At 33.8% G+C, this 25,023-nt stretch overlaps 1 protein-coding gene across 1 annotated transcript in view; it reads left to right on the forward strand.

The window, feature by feature from the left end:
* The window catches only part of TRDN (triadin), a gene marked incomplete at both ends in the record, with an annotated part of 195,594 nt that overhangs the window by 56,363 nt on the left and 114,208 nt on the right, over positions 1 to 25,023 (forward strand). Inside the window, 6 exons of the mRNA XM_079550350.1 lie at positions 2,975 to 3,029; positions 5,491 to 5,541; positions 7,010 to 7,069; positions 9,257 to 9,316; positions 10,219 to 10,413; positions 14,956 to 15,015. Coding sequence (XP_079406476.1) covers positions 2,975 to 3,029; positions 5,491 to 5,541; positions 7,010 to 7,069; positions 9,257 to 9,316; positions 10,219 to 10,413; positions 14,956 to 15,015 — 481 coding nt within the window. The remainder of the gene's footprint in view (positions 1 to 2,974; positions 3,030 to 5,490; positions 5,542 to 7,009; positions 7,070 to 9,256; positions 9,317 to 10,218; positions 10,414 to 14,955; positions 15,016 to 25,023) is intronic.

Consider the following 25,023-nt stretch of genomic DNA (forward strand, 5'->3'; position numbering starts at 1 on the left):
ATAGGCAGGGACACCTCTCTATATATAGGTTGAGAGCAGCTTGGGGTAAAACTCACAATGCAAGTATTTTATCAGCATCAGTAGCTGGTAAAACTGAACCTCAGTTCAGATGATGATAACAACCTCTGAGTGCTGCAATTAAACCTAACTTTAAATTGAGGATTTCTTCAAAAAGGATAATGTTAGAGCCATCTAAGGTTACTTGGCTTCTGAATGAAAGCATCTACACAGAGATTTAATACTCTCTGACTAATGCATTGTAACTTCATTGTATGAGCCCATTTATTTTAACTTTTGTGAGTGCTACTCTGCGGACAAGCACTTAGTTAGCTGGAACAAGCAATCTCCACTTTGTGCTCATTCCACTCATCACTTTTAGCCTTATACTAAGCAGTGGACAAAGACTTACTCAGCTGGAAACTATTTTTACTTATTTTACTTAGCTTAAATGTGGAATCAGTTCCTCCTCATCTCTTCTTTTTGCACTTATTTTTTCTGAGGTCAGAGATGTTATCCAATACGTTCTCAGACATTCTAATTAAGAAAAACAATCTAATTTCCCTTTACTATGTTTTCCATTTGGTGCTAAATCAAATATAATGTTAGATGATTTAAATTTGGAAAACCCACATATATGCTACACTTCTTGTTTTAAATTTTGAGTGAAATAAATAGCAAGATTCTTATGTGATTAAACTGAGAATACATTGTTAAATTGCTGTAAAATTTTCCATTATAAGCTCCTATTTTAGTTTATTTATAAATTTACCATACTTCAGTCACTGAGGATAAATTTTGCTTGGCTTTTCGCCTCAGGCTGAATTTTCATTCAAACTCATGTAAAAATGTGTCAGCAATTTCCAAAATCTAGGTTAGTGAGCACTATGTTGGGGCATTGTATTTTTTTCAGTGCTAATACCAGTCCATTCTGAGCTTATGTGTTTGGGTTTTTTTTTATTTGTTTGTTAGTTTTTATTTTTTATATTTGCAAGGAAGTCCAAGCAAATTTATTTAAGTTGCGCGAAAATTTCAGCATAGACATTTATTACAAAGACATATTTCATTCTTATTTTTTGTTTTCCAGGTGAATCCAGTATCCTATTAAGAAAAACAAAATATGTGATATTTCAATTGCAAAGTGTGACATAAACCAAATAAAATACTGAATTAAAGTAGAATGGGCCGCTCTAGATTCAGCATTTTTCAGCTGAAGAGTGCCTGACTTAACTGATTTAAAAATGGTTTTATATAGTTTGTCATGTTTGTTATATATACAAAAATATTTTATTAACTCTAGTTTGTTTCTCAGAAACTTCACCATATGGCCAACTTGGCTTATTTCTAATCCTAACATAATTCTTCCATTTAATCTTTGAGGGCTCGAGAAATGGTGTATGTTAAGCCATTTGCAAAAAAGAAAGTATATATCCAGGTAAATAAATCTGGAAAAGATGTGTACGTGATGAAGTGTTGCTTATGACGAGGTTCCAGGATTATATGCAAATTTGAATATAAAAGCTATATAATATATATTTATATAAAATATTTATATATTTATATAAAATATAAATATAAAAGCATTTGGAGAGGGAATCAAAAGTTCACATTTAACTACCAAATACCATTGACAGAGATTTTTCAAAATTTTTTACCTGTCCCATCCAAAATTGGCAACATGCTGGCTTGAAGTATTTTGCACAGTGGTTTCACTTGCTAGTATAGATATAAGATGTAACAGCATGCTACAATTTCTGCAAAAATTCACAGCCTAAGGCCTTCTGGATATAAGGAAAAAGTGTTTTTCTTTGGTATGGTATTAGAAGTCCTAAAGTAATTGAATGAGTCATCCTGTCCTTCATGCAGTAGCATATTGCTGCTGTGTTCTTCACAGCCTGGTTTTTAGTGTAAATTAGCTGTCCACATTCCTTAAAGGCTTTGAAAAATTTCCTTGTAGTTTGTTTCTACTGTACTGCTAATTGTTATCAGCAATTATTTACCTATTATGACAGGAAATGTATTTCAATAAAGCAAACACATGCAAAGACATGATGAAATTAGTGAAATTTGGAATGATTTTTCCTAAAGACATGAACCTATATTTTAATGAGGAAATATTTAACCAAGAAAAAATATGTTTGCACCCCTATTAAATTACATTTGCTGCCAAAACGGTGAAAAGAGTGTATGCAAAAATATTACTATGTTTGTGTATAAAACTCACAGTTGTCTTCTAACCAGGGTTATGTTTTCTGTGGTTTACTTGAGTACAAAATCTTAAGTATTGCAAAGAAAATAATTCCCCACTGAAACTGGCAAAAGCTCTAGTCTTTCAAAAGTGGAGTTTGACAAGGAATATATTTATCTGAATTGTTGTGTGTTACAGCCTTGTCCATAAACGTGGTCCAAAAGTTAAATGGTCAGTAGAGTCCATAAGGATACAAATTTGCCTGCTTCTAGCTGGATGTGTACCTGATTGCTTTCAACAGCTGTTCCTTCTGAAATTACTTTTTTATTAAAAGAGATGTATTCCTATTAATCCATCTTGTGGCTGAAGTAACATCTAAAAATAAAGAGAGCATGGAAAGCAGTATGCTAGCCATTTATTGATAATAATAGAAAGCATTTCTGTCAAGAACTGAAAATAATTTCCTCCATCAGAAATCTTAGAGCCACTGTGCTTATGTAATGGAATTAAAACAAATCTGAAAGTTGCTGAATAATTATATTTGTTGCCAAATCGTGATCCAAAATCTGAAGACTTACTCAAAGACAAAGCATTTCTCTTGCTCCTGGAATAAAATATTGACACTGAGAAGATCTATACAAGATCCAGTGTCTGTTACTCAGAGATAAAATTCATTTTTTGTTTTTACAAAAATTTTCTTCAATTGCTTTTGCAGAATAAAATGCGTGCATAATACCAGGAGACTACAGATTTACCATTTAATTTTCTGTTTTTATATTTCTAGTAATTCACAGAGAAAAGCCTCAAAAACAAGAAAGAAATGAAAGGAAGGAACATCTGAAAGGTATGTATTTAACACTTGATCTTTTTTTCTTTTTATCAAAGTCTCAAAACTGCCAGATTTGTTGACCCCTAGGCCTTTCTGTAAATCCCAATTGTGTTTAAGAGTGGAGAAGGTTCTGTAAAAGCCTGGTGGAAAGAGAATGAGGATTTTAAAGACACTTTGGATTCAGCACTCTGCAGAAAATCTAAAATTATATTCATAAATTAATAAGTTTTTACTGTATTATTTACTTATGTAAAATATGCCCAAAGCATAAACAGGTGCCTTTTATTCTTATTGAATAAATCCAAGAAAAATATTTTTCTTTAGGCATAATTCTGAGCAAAATATAGTGCCTAAATCACAACATAAACACAACATGAGGACTTCCTTTAATAATTTTTTTTCCCCAAACTCGTTTTGGCGGTAATAAAGGGAGAGCATTAGAGAAAATGTGTTGATTTGCTGTTAGTGAATAGCCAGTATTTTGTCGAAACCTGCCTACTTGTCAAAACACTACAAGGCTTCTGTGAACATGACTTTTACATAAAACCTTGATTAATGAAGTGTCAGACTGGAGGAAAAAACTCATTTTAGAAGAGCAAATAGGTGTATGGCCATAAAGAATCATCCAAAATATGGAAAGACTAATAAGATCTAGCCACTGCTAATTTATTTCAGAAAAAGAAGACAACTCCCACAACAAAAGTGAATATGTACTTTCTAAAATTTGTGCTTGACTAGATCTCTCTAGTCGTCTCCAATTGGAGCTTTTCCATTTTATATAAATAATTCAAATTTCAAGAGTTAGAAAGTCTAACTAGAGATTAATGACAGGCACATAACTTCAGGTGTTTATTAGAGTGAATATTTATTACTAGAAAATGGAATAGTTGTAACGAAAGAACATTTTTTCTATTTGGCAAAATGACAGATCAAAAACTATCATGTCTCATATTACAACATGAATGTGCCATTGACTTCTATATATTTTTTATTTATTTATTTATTTTATTTTTTTGGAGAAAAAGAGAAATGCTTTTATTTCCTTTGAATGAGAAGAATTTAATGTTTTAAAATATTTCTAAGGGCAGGGAAAAATGTTCATAGAACCTGAGCAAATGAAGAAGAATAAGGATTTTTAAAGCTTCTCCCAATTTTTATGATTTCTTAGTTCTATCTAGTGAACTATTGCTACAATTACTCCAATAATGCTACTGTGGATAGAAATATTCTGCATTTGCTATAATAAGGAAGATTGGTCTAGTTGGTACATTTTATATTAAAATTATGACTGTAGATATGTGTCTTTCTAAGGCTCTTTTTTTTTTTTAGAACGCCTGGAGGAACACAAAATTTTCACTGAATCCCCATATTTTTCTACTTTTCATACATTCTCTTTTCAAGATTAGCATATGGAGATAGTAAACAGCATCCTAGTCTAATTTCTAATTAATTTCTCCTTAGTTTAAAGAGAAAAAGAAAAGTTATCTAATGACACAGAGAATAAATAGCTGCCCTTAAAAATGACTCAGTCAGGTATGTCAGGAACTCACTCTGAGGTATTCCATCACTGTACTGCTAAAAAAACATGAGAGCGAGTGTTCCCTGCTCTTCTTTTTTTTCCAGTCACATATGAAATTCAAGCTACTGTTAAAGATCTTCCTTATTTGCTCATGTTTGGCCAAAGAATTTTACTTGAGTGGGATAAAATCCCCACAGGAGATATAATTAAAACCAGCCTGCAGTTTCATGGCTGATTTTTCTGAAGTGCTCTTAAATCCTCATGCTTATTTTCCATTGTCTTGAAAATTGCTGTTTGAAATTCTAAGAAAGGTGAGTGGGAAATATTACGTGATTGACTGAATATCACAATGCAGTTTCCACTGTCAAAAAGTTAGTTTTGTCTTTGCACATACTGGGCAGCTAATTATGGCTTTGGGATCATCGTTTGTCAGCAGGTGATCTCAGCTAGTGTTACTAGCTATCCATATCTATTACTAGCTATCCATATCCATTGCTAGTTATCCATCCCAAGCCAGCTGGCATGTGACAGAAGTGCCATTTGTGCATGTGGCACTCTAATGCTCCAAGATTGATTCCAGAGTTTTATGAGACTTTGCCTGACAGAAAATGGAGGGGTCCATATGATGTACTGCTTCTAGTGCAGGGAGCAGCATTTACTATGAGCTCTGTCTTTGTCCTTGACAGCTTTCTGAAAAACAGTCTTCAGGAACAGACAGTTGCAAAAGTTGTTCATACTGTAGAAAACAGTTGGGGAATGTAACTATGATTTGGAAGCAGTGACTTAGCTACTGTTGCCTAATAATAACCGTGTATGGTGTGTGCTGTGCAGATATGCATAGGATAACACATTAACAACACAACTTGTCATTTCATCTCAAATGACTTAACTTGGAATAATTTTTATTCTTAAGTTTCTTGTTCAACATTTTATATGAAAACTTTTCTTCTTTTCTAGTGACACACAAAGACAGATCAGAAAAACCTGAAAAAAGGGAGAGGCATACAGGTAAAGATTTAATGTTAGGATTCATATTTTGTGGTAACCCAGGAATAATTTTCTACTTCACTTCTTTACATGTATCTTTGCAAATGGAAAAAATATGATAGAACTTTTAGTAGAAATCATGAAGTTGTGTAAGGGTTTGCAAACATATGTACTGACAAGAATGTTGCATACCTCATGCATGTTTTTTGTTTGCTTTTTCTGTTTTACTTAGGTTGGTTTCTTTGTCTTGTTTTTTTCTTTTTGTGTGTGTGTGTATTGTTGGTTGTTTTTTTTTCTTTTTTTTTTTTTAGAGATGATATATTTTATACTCTGGTTTACTATAATTTCTCAGTAATCTCTGAGTATTTCCAGCATTCACAGTACATATGGTTACTAAGAAAATATGGTAATCCAGGAAAAATCTCTAACATCAAAAGAGAGAACGTAAACAAATGTAATGAAGCAAGCCATGCGGGGAATAAATACACAAACAAGAAAATAGCAATAAACAAATATTTTAATTACAGTACTGACTAGACCTATTTCATAGTCATTGAAATGACCAGAACTGATATTTTAAGCATTTACTTGCAAAAAAAAAATGATATCTAGTATTTATTTTATCTTCAAGAATTCTAAGTTTCATGTGAAACATCGTCACAAGCCTGGAAGATAAATAACAATGCTCACGCATACATTTCTGTGTTCTCAGTATAAACTCATATGCCAAAGTCAAACAACTAGCTGAATGTTTTCACACATCTGGTCCTTGTAGGGTTTGTCAGTGAATAAGAACATGTATAGATATCAGTTCTGGGCACCTGTGAATAGGTTACTGTATAAAGATAAACTAACAAAAAATTATAAAGTCAGATCCCACAGTGGAAAATATTTCAAAATATGCACCACTAAATGACTACTGCACAATCAGGTGTATTTTAACCAGAAAACTTGTCACTTTAGTGTACTTTATTTCAATTTGTGAAGTGGAAATTAAAAGCAAACAAGAAGCCCCAAAGAGCATTAGTTATAATGCCACTGCAATTAGATTTGTAATTAATTATAGTGTTCAATCATTCATGGCTGAAAAAACTGTTAGTTATTATGTGGAGATCAGAAAGTCCTTCAGAAAGAAATACCCAACAAAGTAATAACCAAGAAAGCTCTAAAATAAGAAAGAACCAAAGTATACCATTACCAAAAAAAATAATAAACAAAAATATGCACAACCCCTGGCTACTTTCTGTCATTGGATTACAGTTGTGCTAAAAAGTCCCTTCTTCTCCCAGCCAATGACAAACCTCAAAGGTACTACATGAATCTTTGACAATTCTGGTTGTATGTTTTGACACCATCAGCAGACAGCTGCAGCTGATTTAGTCTTTCTGGTCATGGTGCCTAGATTGTTCTTAATCCTCTTCTTTTTCTCATCCATTTGCAAAACTTCTCTTTTTTAACATCAGTTAATATTGCTCTTACTTATTTTTAGTGATCCACAGAGAGAAATCTGAAAAGCCAGAAAAGCATGAAAAAAAAGCACCTTCTAAAGGTAACAATAATTATTATTGAATACTGTACAATTTTAGATTTTTATGACTTGTGTATTTGGGGAACGTGTGAAGATGAGATGTAATGTTTAAAACTGTTTTAGTCCCCATAGTACAGTCTGTGGCAGCTCTCACTTTTACTTGAGCAGATCTTAATCATCCTCTAAGTGAAGTCTACAGTGTATATTTCTTGTTTAGTTCTCTTGTTTAGATGCACAGATCCCCCCCTAATCAGTCTGGGGGATTTAAAAAAATACAATCAGCTTTTCCCATGCTCTCATTTTTCAAGACAAATATTTATTATTGCTTGGTATTTGAATTTTTTTGCTCTTAAGCTTTCTTAATTATCTTAAGTGTTGTTTTGTTGTGTTTTGTTTTGTTTTGTTTTTTTTGAAAGAACCAGGTATTTCTACAATGAAGTTAGATTCTAGTCTTTGCTTAATTTTATTCAGTCAAACCACAAAAAAAAATACAATACAATGTATCTTAGTATCAGCCTTTTATGGAATTTGATAATTTTTATGGCAATCTGATGATAATGGGAAACACAAAATAGTTAGGTGTGATTTTACTCTGTCCAGAGAATAGAGACTCAAATGTTAAAACTTTAGGTGGCAGTGAAGAGAGAGAAACTGTAATGACATAAAGACTTTAAAGACTGAAAAATAACAGTTATGGGGAAATGAGAATGCTCAAGTCTAGGCTAACTTCAGGGAACAAATATTCCAGAAAAGACTTGCAGCTGCTTCCCCTGTTGTGAGATTTTTTTCTATGCCCCAAAAAAAGAGCTCTTCAAACACTGTTAAGTATTCCAGAAAATTTCAGTAATATTGTCAATGGTTTTACAGGCTGGTTCAGCCCAGTTCCATGACCAGTAGGGTGGAGGGGTTCATGAATCCACACTTCTGGAAAGGGGAAGAAAGGAGACCCCAAATCATTAAAAACAGTGGCAACAATCTGAGAAGAAACAAACTACTTTAATACATATGGTATTGGAATGGAAGATAACGCACTACGATACAATATAATTAGAACTGAAACTAACTAATCAAATATAATGAGAGAGAGCGTCCGAAAGGTGGAAAGGCCTCAACATAGCGCAGAAGTGAGACACACGGTCGGGACAAGCAGCAGGGACAAGAGAGAGCCGAAAAAAGGACAGGTCAGGTTATCTACCAGAGCTTATATCCCCTCTCTGAATGCAAAGTCCTCTGGGGTATGTAGTTCTTCTCTTCTGGACAGGTACCTGGAACTGGAGCATTAACTCTTTAACTCCCAGTGCACTACATGATGTTATGATGAGGAATACTGATTACCAAAAGTCATAAAACCATGACAAATATAAGTTGTAATCAAAGAGATCTTCTAAGAGTGAACTTAAAAATAGAAATAGAAATAGAAATAAAAATAGAAATAAAAATAAAAATAAAAATAAAAATAAAAATAAAAATAAAAATAAAAATAAAGAAAAATATCAGTCGTAGGACATATAGATAGCAATTCCAAGCTGAAATTCAGTTAGAGTAGTATCATTTGCAAGAGGGGTAATTAACTGTCCCTATTTTGTATCCAGCAATGTATCTGGACAGCAAATTCCAAAGGAAAGATAGAAGTCACTTCATAGCATTTTGACTGCCTTTCTGGGACATCCATCGTGTACATATACTTCCTTGTGCAGACATAAACTCTCTCAGATATAGCTCTGAAGTGAGCACCAACCTTGTGGCTGTGTTCACAGCAAATCCAGGTTAAGAAGCCCCTTTTTCTGTCAGAATAATGAGACTAGTGTAGTCACACAGATTACTGTTGGCTTGAGCACAGGCAGAGCAAGCCTATGTCTACTCAGAGCTTGTGCAGAGCAAGTTTATGACATTTGGAATATACAATACAAACATTCTGTAAAAATGTTCATTTCTGTGTAATTGCAATGTCCTCTGCTTAGGTGATTCTCAGTAGGTATTTTGAAGCTTTTCAACCTAGTGAACCTGAGAAAAAAGAAGAATTTTACAAAACACACAAACAAACATGAGTCGTAAAGAAATGTGAAACTTTCAGGAAAGCTGTTGTGTTTTAACAATTTTTTCAAATTTTAAAATTTCAAATTTTAACAAGTTTTCTCATTTGTTTGTTTGTTTGTTTGTTTGCTTGTTTTTAAAATTTTCCTAATAAATAACTGTACTCATTTCTAGTAATTCAGAAACACAAACTTGAAAGACATGAAAGAACTGAAAAGAAACCTCCTCCCAAAGGTATTTATTTATTTATTTATATATTTTAAAACTAGAACTTACTTCAAAATTTATAAACTTTATTTAATTGGAGTAGAGAATAGAATGTATATGAAAAATCATCTACGTTACACTAAAATTTGAATGAATTAAAACTTCTTAAGAGCAACCAGAGGTTAGTTCTATGCGTAAACCATTTGAACCTGTTGAAATTTCAATGACTGAAATCCAAAGAATCAAGGAGTGTTGGGTTGGTAGGGATCTCAAATATCATCTAGTTTCAAATCTCTTGTGATGGGCAAGGTTGCCACCCACTATATCAGTCTGCCCAGGGCCCCATCCAACCTGGTCTTGAGCATCTCCAGGAATGGTGCACCTACAGCTTCTTCGGACAAGCTGTGCCAGTTCCACATGACTCTATGAATAAACAATTTCCTTCTAACATATAACCTAAGCCTCTCCTCTGTTAGTTTAAAACCATTCCTTTTTGACCTATCACTATCTGCCCAAGTGTCACTCTCCGTCCTTATATACTGAAAGACCACTGTAAGGTATGTAAGACATTTGGAAACCCCTTCACTCTGCTGCAGGGCACATTATGAATAGTCCTGTCTCAGAACAAATGTGGTCAAAGAAAGACTCAAAAACACAAGACTCCTTGATCAGAAACCTAAACCTATCCAAAAAAGCTACAATAACCATTAAAAAAAAAAAAAAAACAAAAAAAACATAAAAACAAAAAAAATGTTCACATATAGTATTTCTGTCTAAATCTGTTTGGCTTTGAGGAATTATAGTTTTCATCAGATCTAAACAATATGTTGATGAAAAATATTCATTAATAACCACACAACACAAGAGAAAATGTTATTATTATTTTTGGGGAAAAGAATGAACTGAAATTTTGACTTGATTACTTGCAGAGGAGAAGAAAGTAAAGCACACCAAAGTGGAAACAAAAGTTAAAAAGGAAGTGAAGGATGGAAAAGGAGAAGCAAAGATGACCGAGAAGATCAAGCAGACAGAGACTAAAACAACAGAAGTTGGGTTAATAAAGGCCAAACCGAAATTCAAGGAGGAGAAAGCTCTTCAGCCTCTTACTAAATCGGAAAAGAAAGGTAAACAGTATGAGGAGGAAACAGATGAAGATCTTAAAAAAGTAGTAGAAATAAAGGAGAAAGAAGGAAGTTAGAACTGGCAAGGACCAAAATCCACCCATGAAAAAGAAAAGAGCAAAACAAATTCCAGCTGAATCTCAGGTTGTTAGATGGAAACTATCAAGAATACAATAAGTTTAATGCAAATAACTGTTTTTTCATGGCTAAAGATTCATTTTTAGTTTGAATCCTCCTTTACCAAGGACCAATGTCCCCAGTAGGCTGGAGTCTTCATGGATTTGCTCAGTAGAATGTTATTTTTTTTACAAAATTTACTTTGGAAAATACCAACTGCTCAAAAATCTGTTGGAAATTCTGTTTATTTTCTCTATCTCCATGTCCTCATTAACAATTATAAAAGTAGCAGCAAATGAAAGAATGTGTAATCATTTGTATTGCATCAGAGTATGTGAGACATTGCCATGTACTGTATGACATAATTATATGCCTGCCTGATGTTATTTGATATGATTGCATTCCAAATTTCTCCTAAAAAGGAAAGAAATGCCATTTCCTTGATGAAAGGAAGAAATTAAATTATAAAATAAGGAATCAACATGCATCAACACAAAATGCAGCTGTTAGTTATATGCTCCTCTTTCTCAGTCAGCCTCAGATGTTGCACTCCCAAGTCACTATGAATGCTCTGTCCCTCGATAAACCTCTAACTATTCTAGTGAATTAGATTCAACTTTGTATGCATGAAGTAGAAGCTGACTTTCTGTAAGAACTGCCACAGCAGCCACAGGACTATTCTGACATTAATAGAGTTAGCTCTGCATTGCACAGCACACCTATCTGATCATTTCAACTGATAACCACAAATAAATTATTATGGCTGAGCATCAAAACAGCTATTGCTACACAGCTATCCCTATCTGAATGTCTGAATCTAAAGGGGCAAATCCTCCAAGAACGTCATACTCATAAGTTCTGGACGCCGTAGGGGTTGTTTAAATTATGTATTTCTAGAAATCTGAAAGGGGAGTTTTTGAGACAAAGCCCCTTTCTGACATGTGTAGTATATTGAGAGAGCATTATTTTATACAATTTATACAAATAAATGTATTTAAGTTAATTCCGGTTTTCACTTGAAATACTGCAGCCCTTGAGGTATAAAATCAAGCAGCATCATTCATAACGTTCTGATGAATGGAAAAGTCCAGCAAACTGTTGAGTTGCCATTGGGATGTGCAAGCCTCTTTTAGTTTCTGTTTGCGATGACAAAGTTTTGGTAAACAGTGGAAAAGTTCACAAAGTTCACTTTGTACTGTTCAGGTTAAAGCTCTCAAAAAGCAACAGTTGTGCAGATGAGGCACTTTATTCCCTTGATAGAAAACGTGTTTAAAGTGAGTTGGGATCAAAGAGAGAAATAGATGGATGTGAAATAGATAGAGGAGGGGTGTGGTTTGTTTGTTTGTTTTTCTTTTAACTGATAAAAATTAGGAAAATGATCAGTTTTAACATCAAAGATTAACATATCACTTTGTAAGTCTGCTTTAGATTGTGACCCCAGGGACTGTGCACTGAACCACATCAGGTGGAAGTGGAAATGAACAGCTGGAGCATAGAAAGAAAGGAGTCTCTTAAACTGTCCTTATCACTGGAGATAGAGTCACACACATTCAGTGAATGCTGCCTCTTTCACTTCTGTTCCTTTCACCGCAAACTGCTGCTATCCAGCCAGATACTCTCAGAAAATTCAGATCTGCATTTCAGACTCACTGTGGCCCATGATGATCATAATTTTAAATTTAAAATGCTTTAACCAATGTTCCCTGATCTTGCAATCCTTACTTTTCCTTGTTCAAGGGAGTGGTTTAGCCAGCATTTCCTGAAGACTGTAAAAAGAATTGCAGTAAACATAAATAGGAGTTGTTATGATGCTCCCACTGTTGTATCAGTCCTCAATGAAATTAAAATTAAAAAAGATAAATTAAAAATTAAAAAAGATAAAAAAAAAGATAAAAAAGTCTGTTTCCCAGGTAAATCTGATGAGGTCAAGTAACAAAGGAATACCCGTGACTGTTTTTATTAATAAGAATTTAGCTCCAAACATTGAGATGAACTTTCAATCATCAGGTGAAAATCTGTATCATCATGATAGACTTACAAGGTTAAAACTATCGTGAAATTCTCATTTGAGCAGGAGAGTTTAAATTGAAATTAATTTTTAGCCATGAAGTGTTGTTTGGAGAATCGTACTCATTTAAAATTCCCAATGTTTCAGTCTTTGCCAGTTGGCAGAATTGGACTTTAATAGAATGTTACTGTGCACCTTATTATTTCATATATAGTAGAAATACTATTTGTGTTGTTCAGTTTAGAATTTTGCCTTCAGTTTTCTTTACAAGTACCATTTTTCAGGAGTTGAGTTACTAAAAGAAGATTAATACAAAGTCTTCCTTTCCAGGTGTGGTTAAAACTATTATTACTATTTTATGTTTATTCAGAAAAATAATGTTTTTATATTTATCACAGAAAAAAAAATGTCTATTTTGATCCTTGTTTGTATTACTATCATTAAAAAACATATTATTTTAGTATCAAGGGAACTGTGTGAACTGCTAAGTCCCCCAGGCTATGCCTGTATCATAACTTAAATAGATTCAGCACAAGCTTGTCCTCTGTCCTGTGACAGTCCATACAGCTTATGTGCCCTGACAGTTTAGTATCATTGCCTTTTAGCAGTCTCTTATACAGTGCCTGGAAATAATCCAGAGGCTCTTCCAAATTGGCAGCATGGATAAAGACAGACAGCCTCCCAGCAAAATGGGGGTAAGGAAAATTCAGGTTTCTGGGCATGAGCTGTGCCCTGCCATTTTCTCTCAGGGCTAAACAATTAACTGTGGTCATTTTTATTATACAGACATAAGCTGATTGACTAACTCACTGAGGTCCTATTTCCAAGCATGTTGAAGTCAGTAAGCTGACTTCAGAGGGGCTTACTGAGAGTACTTTTTCCTGCTTCTACTTTCCTCTCTCACCAACCCCCTCTCCATGACAGAAAATTAGCACATAGGCTTAGTACAGATATTGCAGCCAAAATGTTCAGATTCCTTAAGGACGGAATTCAAGACTGGAGCTGATCAAAATGGTAAATGTGAATTCCTAAATTCAAAATCAGAAACTATTATGGATAGTCATTAAAAGTTTATAAGCACTCATGGACTTGTGTATGTTCTGGCAAGTTTGGCCCAAGTCCTTCAATTCTAACTAGAAGTCCTGGCAATTTAGTAATAGGAAACAGCTGCATGGGCTCTAATGGACTATAGAAACAATTGGTTTAACTACTATTGATGCTCTAGTGAACTCTGTAAGAAAGTAAATAATAAAATTTTACATTGTTAAGAATATGATTTTATATTTTCTTTTTTATCATTATTATTTTTTTACATTTGAAGCATTTCAAAGTCCGTATAATACTGTTTTGAAGATGGCAAAGAGAAAAAGTGGCTTTATAGGTGTGCAGGAATGAGATGCAACTGGAGATGGAGAATGTAGCTTATGTAACCTTACCTTGGAAGTATGTGGTAACTGTATAGGACAGACAGATTACTTTGCTCAGCCCCTTTATTCGAAGGCTGTTGTAAACTAACACAGCTAACCAAAGCTGGCATTTGATCATCATCATTAACGCTGGAAGATAGTGTCCCTTGTAGTCCAGTGGGACAACATATTTTTCCAGCCAACTGGAGAGTTCAGCAAAAATATTGTAATTCATTTGCACTCAGTTATATAAAGATTCTTAATCTTAGCAATTTTGATTGAAGTCTACCTCTCTGATTATATATAAAAGAAATCAGTAGACAATCAACATTTCTGAATTCTGAGTTTCATGTAGATAAAGAAGCTGAATAGCAAAGTTTTACTATTTATAACCAAATTTATTATATGCATTATATATTTCTATGTAAAGATATATGTAAAGATTTTGGAAAATAATTATGTAGTGAAATGATAAAATTCAGTTGAAAATCTTATTGCTGCAGAAGTGTAAGTACACAGAGTTCTTTTTATATTCCCATTCAATAAGCTTACATATTGATTATACTGTTAACGCAGTATTAACAAAATACTGTGATTTAAAAGTTTATTGAATTTTGCTATTGTCTTATTGAGACAATATAAAATGGATTCGCAGGGATATGAAATATTCTTTGGACCATATAGTAGTTTGGATTGTGCCTCTGTGGGGAGCAAGATAGTACATTGCTGAACTGCTCTACACATTGCAGGCTAGAAAGAAGAGGTAGTGACTCTGAGGTAGCTCTTAAGTACTTGACTGGGTGGCTCACAGTTATATCTGTACAATAAATTGTCTCTTTCTGAAAATGTCTAGAAGTCAAGTCCAGGGGGAAAAAAAAAACAAAATAAGTAAGAATATGCAAAAATATCCCCTAAGTGAGTCTTCACATTGCCAAACTATATCTTCATCATTAAGTAGAAACAACAGTTTAATTTGCTTTCTTCATTACTCTTTTTTCCTCTTTCATCTGTTAGATCAATATGCGTTCTGTCGCTATGTGATTGACATGTTTGCGCACGGGGATTTTTATCCAGGTACTTTCCTACATCATTGAACTCCTAATATTCTTCTGTTTTCCTGAGAATTTCTGCTTCTTTATGCATTGGAAGTGTGATTTGTGTTGTTGAAAGATTTCACAAGTGCAAGAAAGATTGTGCAAATAGTTTTAATAAAGCATAAGATCTAATGGCTGTCTTATTAAAGCTTTTAATTTTCTGTCTACTATGCATGAATTAAAAATAAGGTTATGTTAAAAGTAGAGTCAAATGAAGCCTGTAGAAATTGCTAAAATATTCCATGCTTTTTTGTGTGCGTGTGTCTGAAATGCAAGAGAAAGGAACTTTTTGTTAATAGCTCATTGCTTTTTTTATCCCTGCAAATAGTAAACCTTAACCCCAAAATGCTTCTAGAAGTGAATTATTGTTGCTCTTAGTATATCAAATATCTTAGCTGAGCAATCACCTCTGTGCTTTATCTTCCCCCTTTCCACATCTCCATGCTTATCTGTTCTAATACACAAAGATCTTAGGCAGATATGTAGCTAAAGCAACTGACCATGACTGAGTACTGTTTTATCATGTTAGATCAATTCAGTTTGCCCAGACTTCATTTGATTGTCACAGTTCCTTCTGAAATCATAATGGAAATCATCCAACACAACAGAATAAGATAGAACAACATAATCCTAGAAATGAAAAGCAATGATATTTATAAAATCAGGGATGAAATACAAAGGTACATCATAAGCATTACAAGCTTTGTTTTGTCATTATTTGAACAAGAAGATCTCCACTGGTACTCATCTGAAATGTCTGTGTTTCCTTATCTCTACTTTGTACCTTTGCTCTTCTCTTGGTATGTTCTGGTACAGTTATAGCTAGGATACCCTAAGGATGTATACATGCTCTCAAAATGGGGAGAGGAAGGACACAGTTATTTGTGGAGAGAAAATGAATAACCTAGGTATTTTAAAGGGAGAATATTGGTTTGGCCTTTTCTCGAAGAATGACATGGAGAGAGTCATGGTTGCATTAAAAGAGAGAAAAATATATCACCTCTGGGTTTTCTAAAGACATCTAGTTATGAATAGATGGACTGATCATCTAGCCTCAGATTGTGAGAAATATTAAAAAACCTTCCTGAGACCTTCAGTTTTGCTTTAATTTACAAAATAACATCCTGTACCAGATGTGATTCACCTAGTCTTTGGCTTTGTGCAGCTGTATCATTAATAATATACAGTGTGAAGAGATCTGTGGAGCTCCTCAAGTTTTTTTCTCTTGGAGTTCTCTTGATGCCTGAAAGCAGCTTTGACAAGTGTCAGAGCTGTTTCTCCAGGCAGCTTCCTGGGCTATTTGCACTCTACTAAGGCAGAGCAGACCTGCTGTGAGAAGGGCATTTTGGGGAAGATTGCTCTCCAGTTTTTATCTTTCTAGACAGAAGAAAACTGGAATGACCATGAAGGGAAGTGGAGACAGACAGGGGTGTCTGTAGTGAGTTGAATTTCAGAAGATAAAATACACAACTGGCTACGCTTTCTTCCCAGTATTTGCTGTGTGCTACCTCACTATGCTATGACAGAGCTGTGTTGAGAAATCACAGAATAAACATAGAATAATAAATATTCTGTTGTTATTGGGTGTTCAGTTGCCATTACAGGTAAACAAAAAGAGAAACAGTTCAAGTCCCCAGAAAGCAAAAACAAATTATAGAGGTGCTTATATCATTTGATTTCTAAGAAGAGAGCAGCTCCTCAACTTTGGATCTCCAAAAGTCTAGCAGTGACTCCACTGTGAAACAGATGCTTTTTGATTTACTAAGTCATTTGTTATATGAAAAGTTAAATGTTGTGAATGATTGTTGTGGAAAAGCATGACTTATATTTGTGAAAGTTAAGAAAAAGTATTGCCTTCATAACCAGATTTAGTCAATTCACACTTTGTGAGAAACAGTGTTGAAAAATTCAGACCACATTTCTGAGAAGCAAGGTAAAGGCCCAGTATGCTTAGTTCTGTGCTATTTGTGAAAGAGAACAAAAAAAAAAAAAAAAGGAAAATTTCTTCACAGAAATGTACTGGCTATTTTGTAAAATATATTCAATGTTTATACCAAACGTGAAATTCTATTTCCGAGTTTAAGATCTGTTTCCCATTCATTATATTCTTTAGACACAATATATGGACTATTTCAATTATAGCAATTAATGAAAAAAATCATATTACTTATTGGCAATATTGAATAATTTTAGGTTTATATAAATATATACACGATTTTAAAGTAGATACTTAACTTGGCATTTTATATTGATCATATAATTAAAAGCTACACCCACAGGCATGCATTTCCTGAATTACATACACTTTTCAAAATATTTCAGTTAATATATTTTTGTAGTCGCTTGAACAACATATTGGAGATGAGTTAATGCTCTTGCTTTGCTTTTAAAAAGTAAGACTGATTTTTTATTCATTTACGCAATGTTTTACATTGTTACTGTTGATGTCACTCTAAAAAACGAATGAAATATTCATTCAATTATTCCACTGTACACAATGGATCTATAAGACACTGTAGAAAGAGGAATTCTTGCTAAGTTTCTTCATGAAGCATCTACAATCACTTTCTTGTTTCTCTGATCAGTATTTGTCCCCAACATTGAGTAGTTTCATACAAATCCGCCTTTAATTCCTAATAATTATATCAATATAAATTATCTTCCAAGATTTCTGTTTTACATAGTGTAAAAGAGAGCATCCAAGGTCCTCGTAACTTTACAATAGCTATCAGTGGAGTTTTAGCCATTGGCATGGATAGGATTTTCTAGATCAGAAGTCCAATATTTTAGTATCTTGACTGCAACAATGGCCCAGTCTGAGAAAAGAATATATCACAGTCTTGAACTCTACTACATATAGGATAAAAATCAACTTTCTAATTTTATCTGACAGAGTACAGAGCTTGAGAATATTTTTTATTTTCTATCTAGCCTGCATGTGTGCCAACATTCCAGAAGTACTGTTTAACAATTTTTCCACCACAGGACAGATTTTCTGATCTTATTTATCAGTGGATAAGTGTTATGCAGCCAAGTATGGACTGTATTGTCTGATCATTAACAAAATCCTTTATCCAAATTGCTTTTTATTCTTTTTTAATTCCTATGAATGAATTTGAATTTCTGTCAGGATTTTAAGTTTCATTTATAAAGCTTTGAGATCTACAGGGAGAGACTTGTTTTTAAATAGATGTTGTGACATATTCATTCTGACTGTCACCTCTATTCTTTTACTGACTCTGAGGCCCAAGATACCCTTTCTGATGTAAAATGCTACTGAATTTCTTTTGTCCAGTTTCATGGATAAAGTCATCTACAGATATTTGATAATTTATTTAGTATACTTGAACTTTGTTCTGAGGGATATTTCTGGTGTTCATATTCATATTTCCATGTTATTGGTAGGAGAGAAGATTATATTTTAGCACAAACCTCTAATTTTATTTTTATAAGTATTTCCTTGCCTTTTGAGAGTTTGAAATTTTCATTGACACAGATGGTATTTCAGTGACAGTGTCTGGACAATACTTTTGTTTGGAGTACACTTCTCTAACTGGATCCACTCTATTTTCTTCACCTTCCACAATATTCTACTCCATTGTTTTCCCTGTAATTTTATCACGTGCTTCATCCAGAATAGTATAAATGACATTTTCTGCATTACTTTGACAGATTATGTTGTTCCAAGAAACTTATTTTCTTTGCAAGTATCTAAAGAAGCAATTATTTTTGTGACCTTTTTTTTGCATGCCTGTCTCAGCATGTGGTTGTGCATGGTGCATACTGCTGAGTTAAGTGATAAGCATCTTTTGGTTATTTGATTCTAATTTAGCACCCTTGTTTCCTGAAGATATACCAAATATTTCTGTTTAGCTTTTGTTCTTATTTCAATTACTTGGAAGTTTATTTTAGTTAGCTTTAGAATCATAGAATCATTTGAGTTAGAGTTCAGTTGGAAGAGACCCTTAAAGATCATCTAGTCCATCTCTTCTGCAATGAACAGGGACACCTACCACTAGATCAGGTTGCTCAGAGCCCCATTCAGCCTGACCTTGAATGTCTTCAAGCATGGGGTATCTATTACCTGTCTGGGCAACCTGTTCCAGTGTCTCATCACCTTAGCATAAAAAACTTTATATCCAGTCTCTCCTCTTTTACCTTGAAACCACTTTACTTTCTCCTATCACAGCAGGCTCTGCTAAAGATTCTGTCCCCTTCTTACAGCCCCATTTTGATACCTGATGGATTACTTTTCCTTTACTTTACTGAATTCATTTTACAGTGTTCCAGTTTTTGTTAAAAAACTTGCACTGAACAATACCTTGTCCTCACTAGTGGATGATCTTTAAAGTTGACTCATTGACAATGACAGTAATAATTCAGGCAGCACATATATTACATTATTGACAGTTTAGCATATTTAAAATCTTTGCACTAAAGTATTCAGCTACCTTATGAAGCTTATATCACCAAATGACCATCTCCAAAAACAGCTGTACTGCAAAGGAGTGTGACCATAACACTTCATTTCATCAGTCTACCCTCATATGTTCATTGTGTATTTCCAGAGGCCAAAGTAGACAGTCCTGCTAATCTTGTGCTGTTGGCATAACATTTGCAAAGGAGAATTTCATTAAGATTTCTGGCATATGTGTACTGCAAGGGTGTATCTTATAATGGAAAAGTCATCCCACTTTCTCATTAAAAATTAATCCAAGTCTCACCCGAAGTGCAATATGTTAATAAGAAGTATATATATATATGTATATATATGTATGTATGTATGTATGTATGTGTATATATATGTATGTATGTATATATATATGTGTATGTTTGTATATATATACACACATATATAAAATACAGATAACAAATTCAGGTAAGTTGTGACCAGATTCTGTAAGGAATCCTAGAGTTAGCTTAATTTCTGAAAGAAGTGACAGATTCAATGGCTTCTGTGTCTATGATGTTCTTACAATACTTGTCTCCTTTTTTCCATTGTCAAAAGGTATTCAGTTGTAGAGCAGGGATTATTTCTATTACATGAATGTGGTAAGAGAAGTACAAGACAGTGCCAGTGTGATACTTGCTATTTAATATCTAATATGATTTATGCAGATACGGATGTAAGTGTACATTAGTATTTTAAGATCATGGGAAAAAAAATGCTGTGCAAGATCTGAGAGTATTGATTAACTAATTTTGAATGTAAAAAGAACTACATTCTCTGTGGGGGAGCTACAGCTCTGGAGTTAAATGCTTGCCCTCTTCTGTTCTCTCTTTAAAACACTGAACTATTTTTAAGTGTCACTCTTACTTGATTGAAGACTAGGATCTGTTGTGGATATGCCAATGGCACTGTTTAACTTTTCACACTATTACATCAGATTTATATGGGGTTAACTTTGTTACGAGTGGAGTTCCTCTCATTGTATATTGATGCAGGAAAAACAATCATATTCAATAAGAGAATAAGAGGATATTTGCTTCTTGTTCAGAGGAATTCAGCAAGAGAAAATACTGGCAGAGTTACACTCTTTCAAATTTGCCGGAGAACACTGGATAGAGAATCCACATATATAACTATTATTATTATTATTATTATTACTATTATTTGGCAGAGGGAAAGATATGTTTTCTGTTGTACCCTATTCAGTAGTCCTCTTCTCTAGAGTCCAAAATAAGCAACACAGACATTTACGTTAGTGAAATGCTAAAGGAAGAGTTTGAAAGCTGTGAAAATGTTTCAGTTTTTCTTTTTAAACAGGGAAGGTATGTGACAACATTCTCCATCTGAAGGTAGAGCTGTATCCCCAAATTTATGGAGACTCATTTAGATTGATGTTTAGAGCTGGCAGTTGCTTATCCATAGTTGTTTATGGAAAAAAAAGGTTCCTATGATGAAACTTGTCAGTACATTTATTTCTGCAGCTGACGTAAATGGAGATGATTCAGTGATAGAAGTATTTATTACACTAGTGATCTCCTCGGAGAGTTCTGAGTACAGTCTGAAAACAAAGAAGTAATAAACTGAAATTATGTATTAATTGTTGGAAAATGTCTAACTAATTTATTAATGATAAATTCTTGCAAGAGTTTTAGCTGTCATTTAGTGTCTAAATATTGCTGGATTTACATTTCAATTTTGTTGTACAAAGCTATGAGAAAACGTCTACTGGTGTCATTTCAATCTTGTTGTTCTCTGTGACTCCCTTCTCACCCCAGTAGATGTGTCTATTTAAGTAAACTCTGAAATGACATTGATCTTCTAATAGAGACGTTATCAGCACACAATCCTGACACTGTCCCACAGTGGCAAAACAGCTATCTGTTACTGCCTGTTTATATCATCCCACTGTGAATCAGAGCCAGATGCTGGCACACCAAGCTGCATCTGTCAACACTCTTATGGCATTTTACTGTAACTTTGCCAAAAAAAATTTCAAGTGACTTTCACTGTCTCAGAAGCAGCTATCCAGGGAATGCTTGGCATTCTGATTCTGTAGAGAGGAATTGATTCCTTTTTTTAATAGTTCCTTTTTTTAATAGCACTCCATGGAATCAGCTCTGTGATATAATATAAAGCCAAAGCCTTTGATGGTATGAGGCTAAATTCTTGATTTTAATGGAAATAAATCAATTGAATATGAAAGATTATATTAACAAATTATTGCTTCAGTATTACTGCATTTTTATTATTATTCTTAGAATCATAGAATCTTATAAGCCTTAGGGTTGGAAAGGGCCTTTAAACGTTGTCTAGTCCAACTCCCCTGCAATGAACAGGGGCACAACAGATAGATCAGATTGATCAGGGCCTGATCCAGCCTCACCTTGAAAGTCTCCAGGGACAAGGCATACACCACGTCTCTGGGCAAACTGGGCAAACTGGGGCAATCTTCTCTTATTACATACAGATATTTCATATAGTTCATTCATAAAATTACAAATCAAAGGTCATTTCAAAAAATTCTCTAATAGTATCTAAAAAATCTAAAATCAAAAGACACTTTAGTTTTGAAGCTAAGTTACTCAGAAAGCAAGCAAAGATAAAAGAAACAAAATTTTGTTTCTAAAAAAACAAGTATCAGCATATAAGAGCATATGTATTCGGTTTTTAGATGTTTAATGGCTTCAAATGTGGGAAAAAAGCACAACTGAAAGAAAGGGGCTCATATTCAGTCCTCTGTTGAGTAGCTTTTAAAAATCAGTATATTGAAAATAACCTAATGGTTATTTATATTGTAGGTTTTGGTGACAGTATCTGTATTTGTAACCCATAAAACTAGTTATTTGTAGGAATTATTAATGATTTTCATCAAGAGATCTGAGATAACATTACAAGCAAGGCTGGTACCAAAGTCTGTTACTAAAGTCAGTAGCAAATACCTCTTACAAACTTCAGTTAGTAGGGTTCAAACTTTATCTTGACAGATTATTCTTCTAGCAAAGATGGAAGTTTCCTTCCCTTCTTTTTTCACTTTGTCATTCAATACATGGTTATGTGACAGAGTTGACAGAGTAAATAGCACACAGAGTTCAAAAGACATTCAATGCACACAAAAAACATTAAATATCAGTAATATTTTTTTTTTTTTTTTTGTAGGCTTGACAACAGAATCCTTTCATGCCATATGATCTTCATTTATAGAATTCCCAGGTGGTGGGAAAGCATTACATTACTTGGCTGCAGTTATTCGGGGTGGGGGGGGGAACATGCACGGCTCTTAATTTTAGTCCTGAAATATTTTGGTGGCGTATAGCATCATACTTAAGTACAACTGCAAAATGAAATGTTTGTAATTCATTGCTCCTCACATACATATCGAAAAGTTAATTGCCAAACTCTAACCTTTAGATGTCTTTATAGCCAATGGTATGAAATGGAGGCCTCTAGAGAACAATTTAATCCTAAAAGAGATGCCTAAGATAGAAAAGATGAATCACCCTTTGAAGGTACCAATTTCTCTCCATTGACTATAAATGGATCCCTCGGGTGACTTATCTAGATTTAACTGCCTAAAAGTTAACTTCTAAAAGTCTAAAGCTGGTTGAAAAAGAGCCTGCAAACATTCAAGAAGTATTCCAAAAATACTCAAGCAACAATTTTGTTCAAATAAAGATATAAAATGACATGTTTTCATATAAGATTTCAAATGGCATAAATGGGAGCAGCTGTTGGCTCAGCCAAGAAATCAGCAATGCTACTCCAAAAAGTATGAAAAGTTGGAGAAAAGACAATAGCATTTTGGAAATGACAGAAGGGACAAAGGAAAAAAATATGATGAGAAATAATTTTTTGGAAGTACATAGAGAGCATTCATTTTCTGAATGCGCCAAACAAAAGAAGCTTAAATATCCTTGTCACAAAAATAAATAAATAAATAAATAAATAAATAAAATATGGTATGGTAAGTCAAGTCAGTTTCCCAAAAATCAGCATAAAGACCTGCAGCACAAGGACTGGAATTCATGAAAGTAGGTCTCAGGACTGTTTATCTTAAAACAGCCACCTGTAAAAAACAAAATCTTTCCTGGCAAAAAGAAAAGGGAGCAGAAGAATCAAACTTAAGCAAAATGAGTTTGGATAAAGAGATGATTATTTCCAGTTAGATTCTGTCTGTTCCAGAGTATCCCACCTTCCTTCCCATTATTTATAGAAAGGCAGAAGCTTCATTGGAAATTGTTTCATCCTGAAATACTTCAAGCCAAGTATACTGCTGTGCTGTAGAAACAACATTTGATGACAAGCGTTACATTAAACTTAACACCATCACATATTTTAAGGGATATAAATTTTAGACTCAAATTTCAAAAGTTCTGTATTATCAATACGATACTTTATTAATAACAAAGAGTCTAACCTTGAAAGGTATTACAAACTTAGTGCCTACCTAATACTTTTCTTTCATTGATTTCAGTAGGAGTGAGAAACAGGAGAAACACCTCTGCAAAACTGTGCCCTAATCCTGATATTTGTTCTCATAGAATTTCTCAGCTCTTTTCTCCCTAACTGCAAAATGTTTATAGATTCACTCTGTTTGGTGATGGTCAGGTGACTCAACCTTTTATTGCTTTCATTCTGGAAAAGAAGAGAGGTTGAAAACTTCTTGGTTTCTGCTCACATCTATTTGGATTCCGTTGGATTTCCAGTGATTTCTATAGTAATGTATTCATTATTAGCAAATATATCTGATTATAGTGAGGCATTTGTATGACATTTTGTGTGAGAATAGTGAGAGATTTGTGCAAGATCACAGTGAGAGATTTGTAATTTGACTTGGCTAATATCATGCTGTCATTGTTTAACAAGACTTGGCACATGCATTTTTTCTTGAAAACAATATAAAGTTTTTGCAGTCCTGAAGTAATGTCCAGTTAGCTTTCCTGAGTTTAGAACTGAGTGTATTTGGACTAATGACAGTTGGAATGACAGTATGTATAGATAAACCAAATACAAATAATTTGCAAATTACTGAGCAGTGATTCCTTGACATACTCAGCATATTGCCTTTCCCCATAACAGCTTATCAGTCCCTTCCATTCTGTTTGTTAGCAGAAAATATTTAATTGCACTGTTTTCTTTTATCCATTTTAATTATATGAAGTCAATACTTCATATTGCAAAAAGTATTAATCTGTACGAACTCTATACATTCATGTTAATTATACTGGGGATTGCTGGACATGATACCAATTTATTAAAGGCTATTTAAGGAGAGGGAAAAGCTGGATATGTCTCTTCATTTTATAATCTGCTTGTACAGTCTTTTAGCATTCCAGTGTGCAACAATAGCAGTGTATTATTTTCATAGAATAACTCGTTTTCACTTCCCATGAACTCAGTTTCTTGAGATTTGGCTTTAAATATTTCTAAACATAACTTGTAGGATTATCTTTACACACTAAAATGCAGGTGATAAGTAGCAGGAGGAAGTAGGGACAGCAGAGGGAGCTGAGTATCATGTGATGATGACATAGTACAGAA

This window comes from Tetrao urogallus, assembly GCF_951394365.1.
Source record: "Tetrao urogallus genome assembly, chromosome: 2".
In the NCBI taxonomy this organism is placed as follows: domain Eukaryota; kingdom Metazoa; phylum Chordata; class Aves; order Galliformes; family Phasianidae; genus Tetrao; species Tetrao urogallus.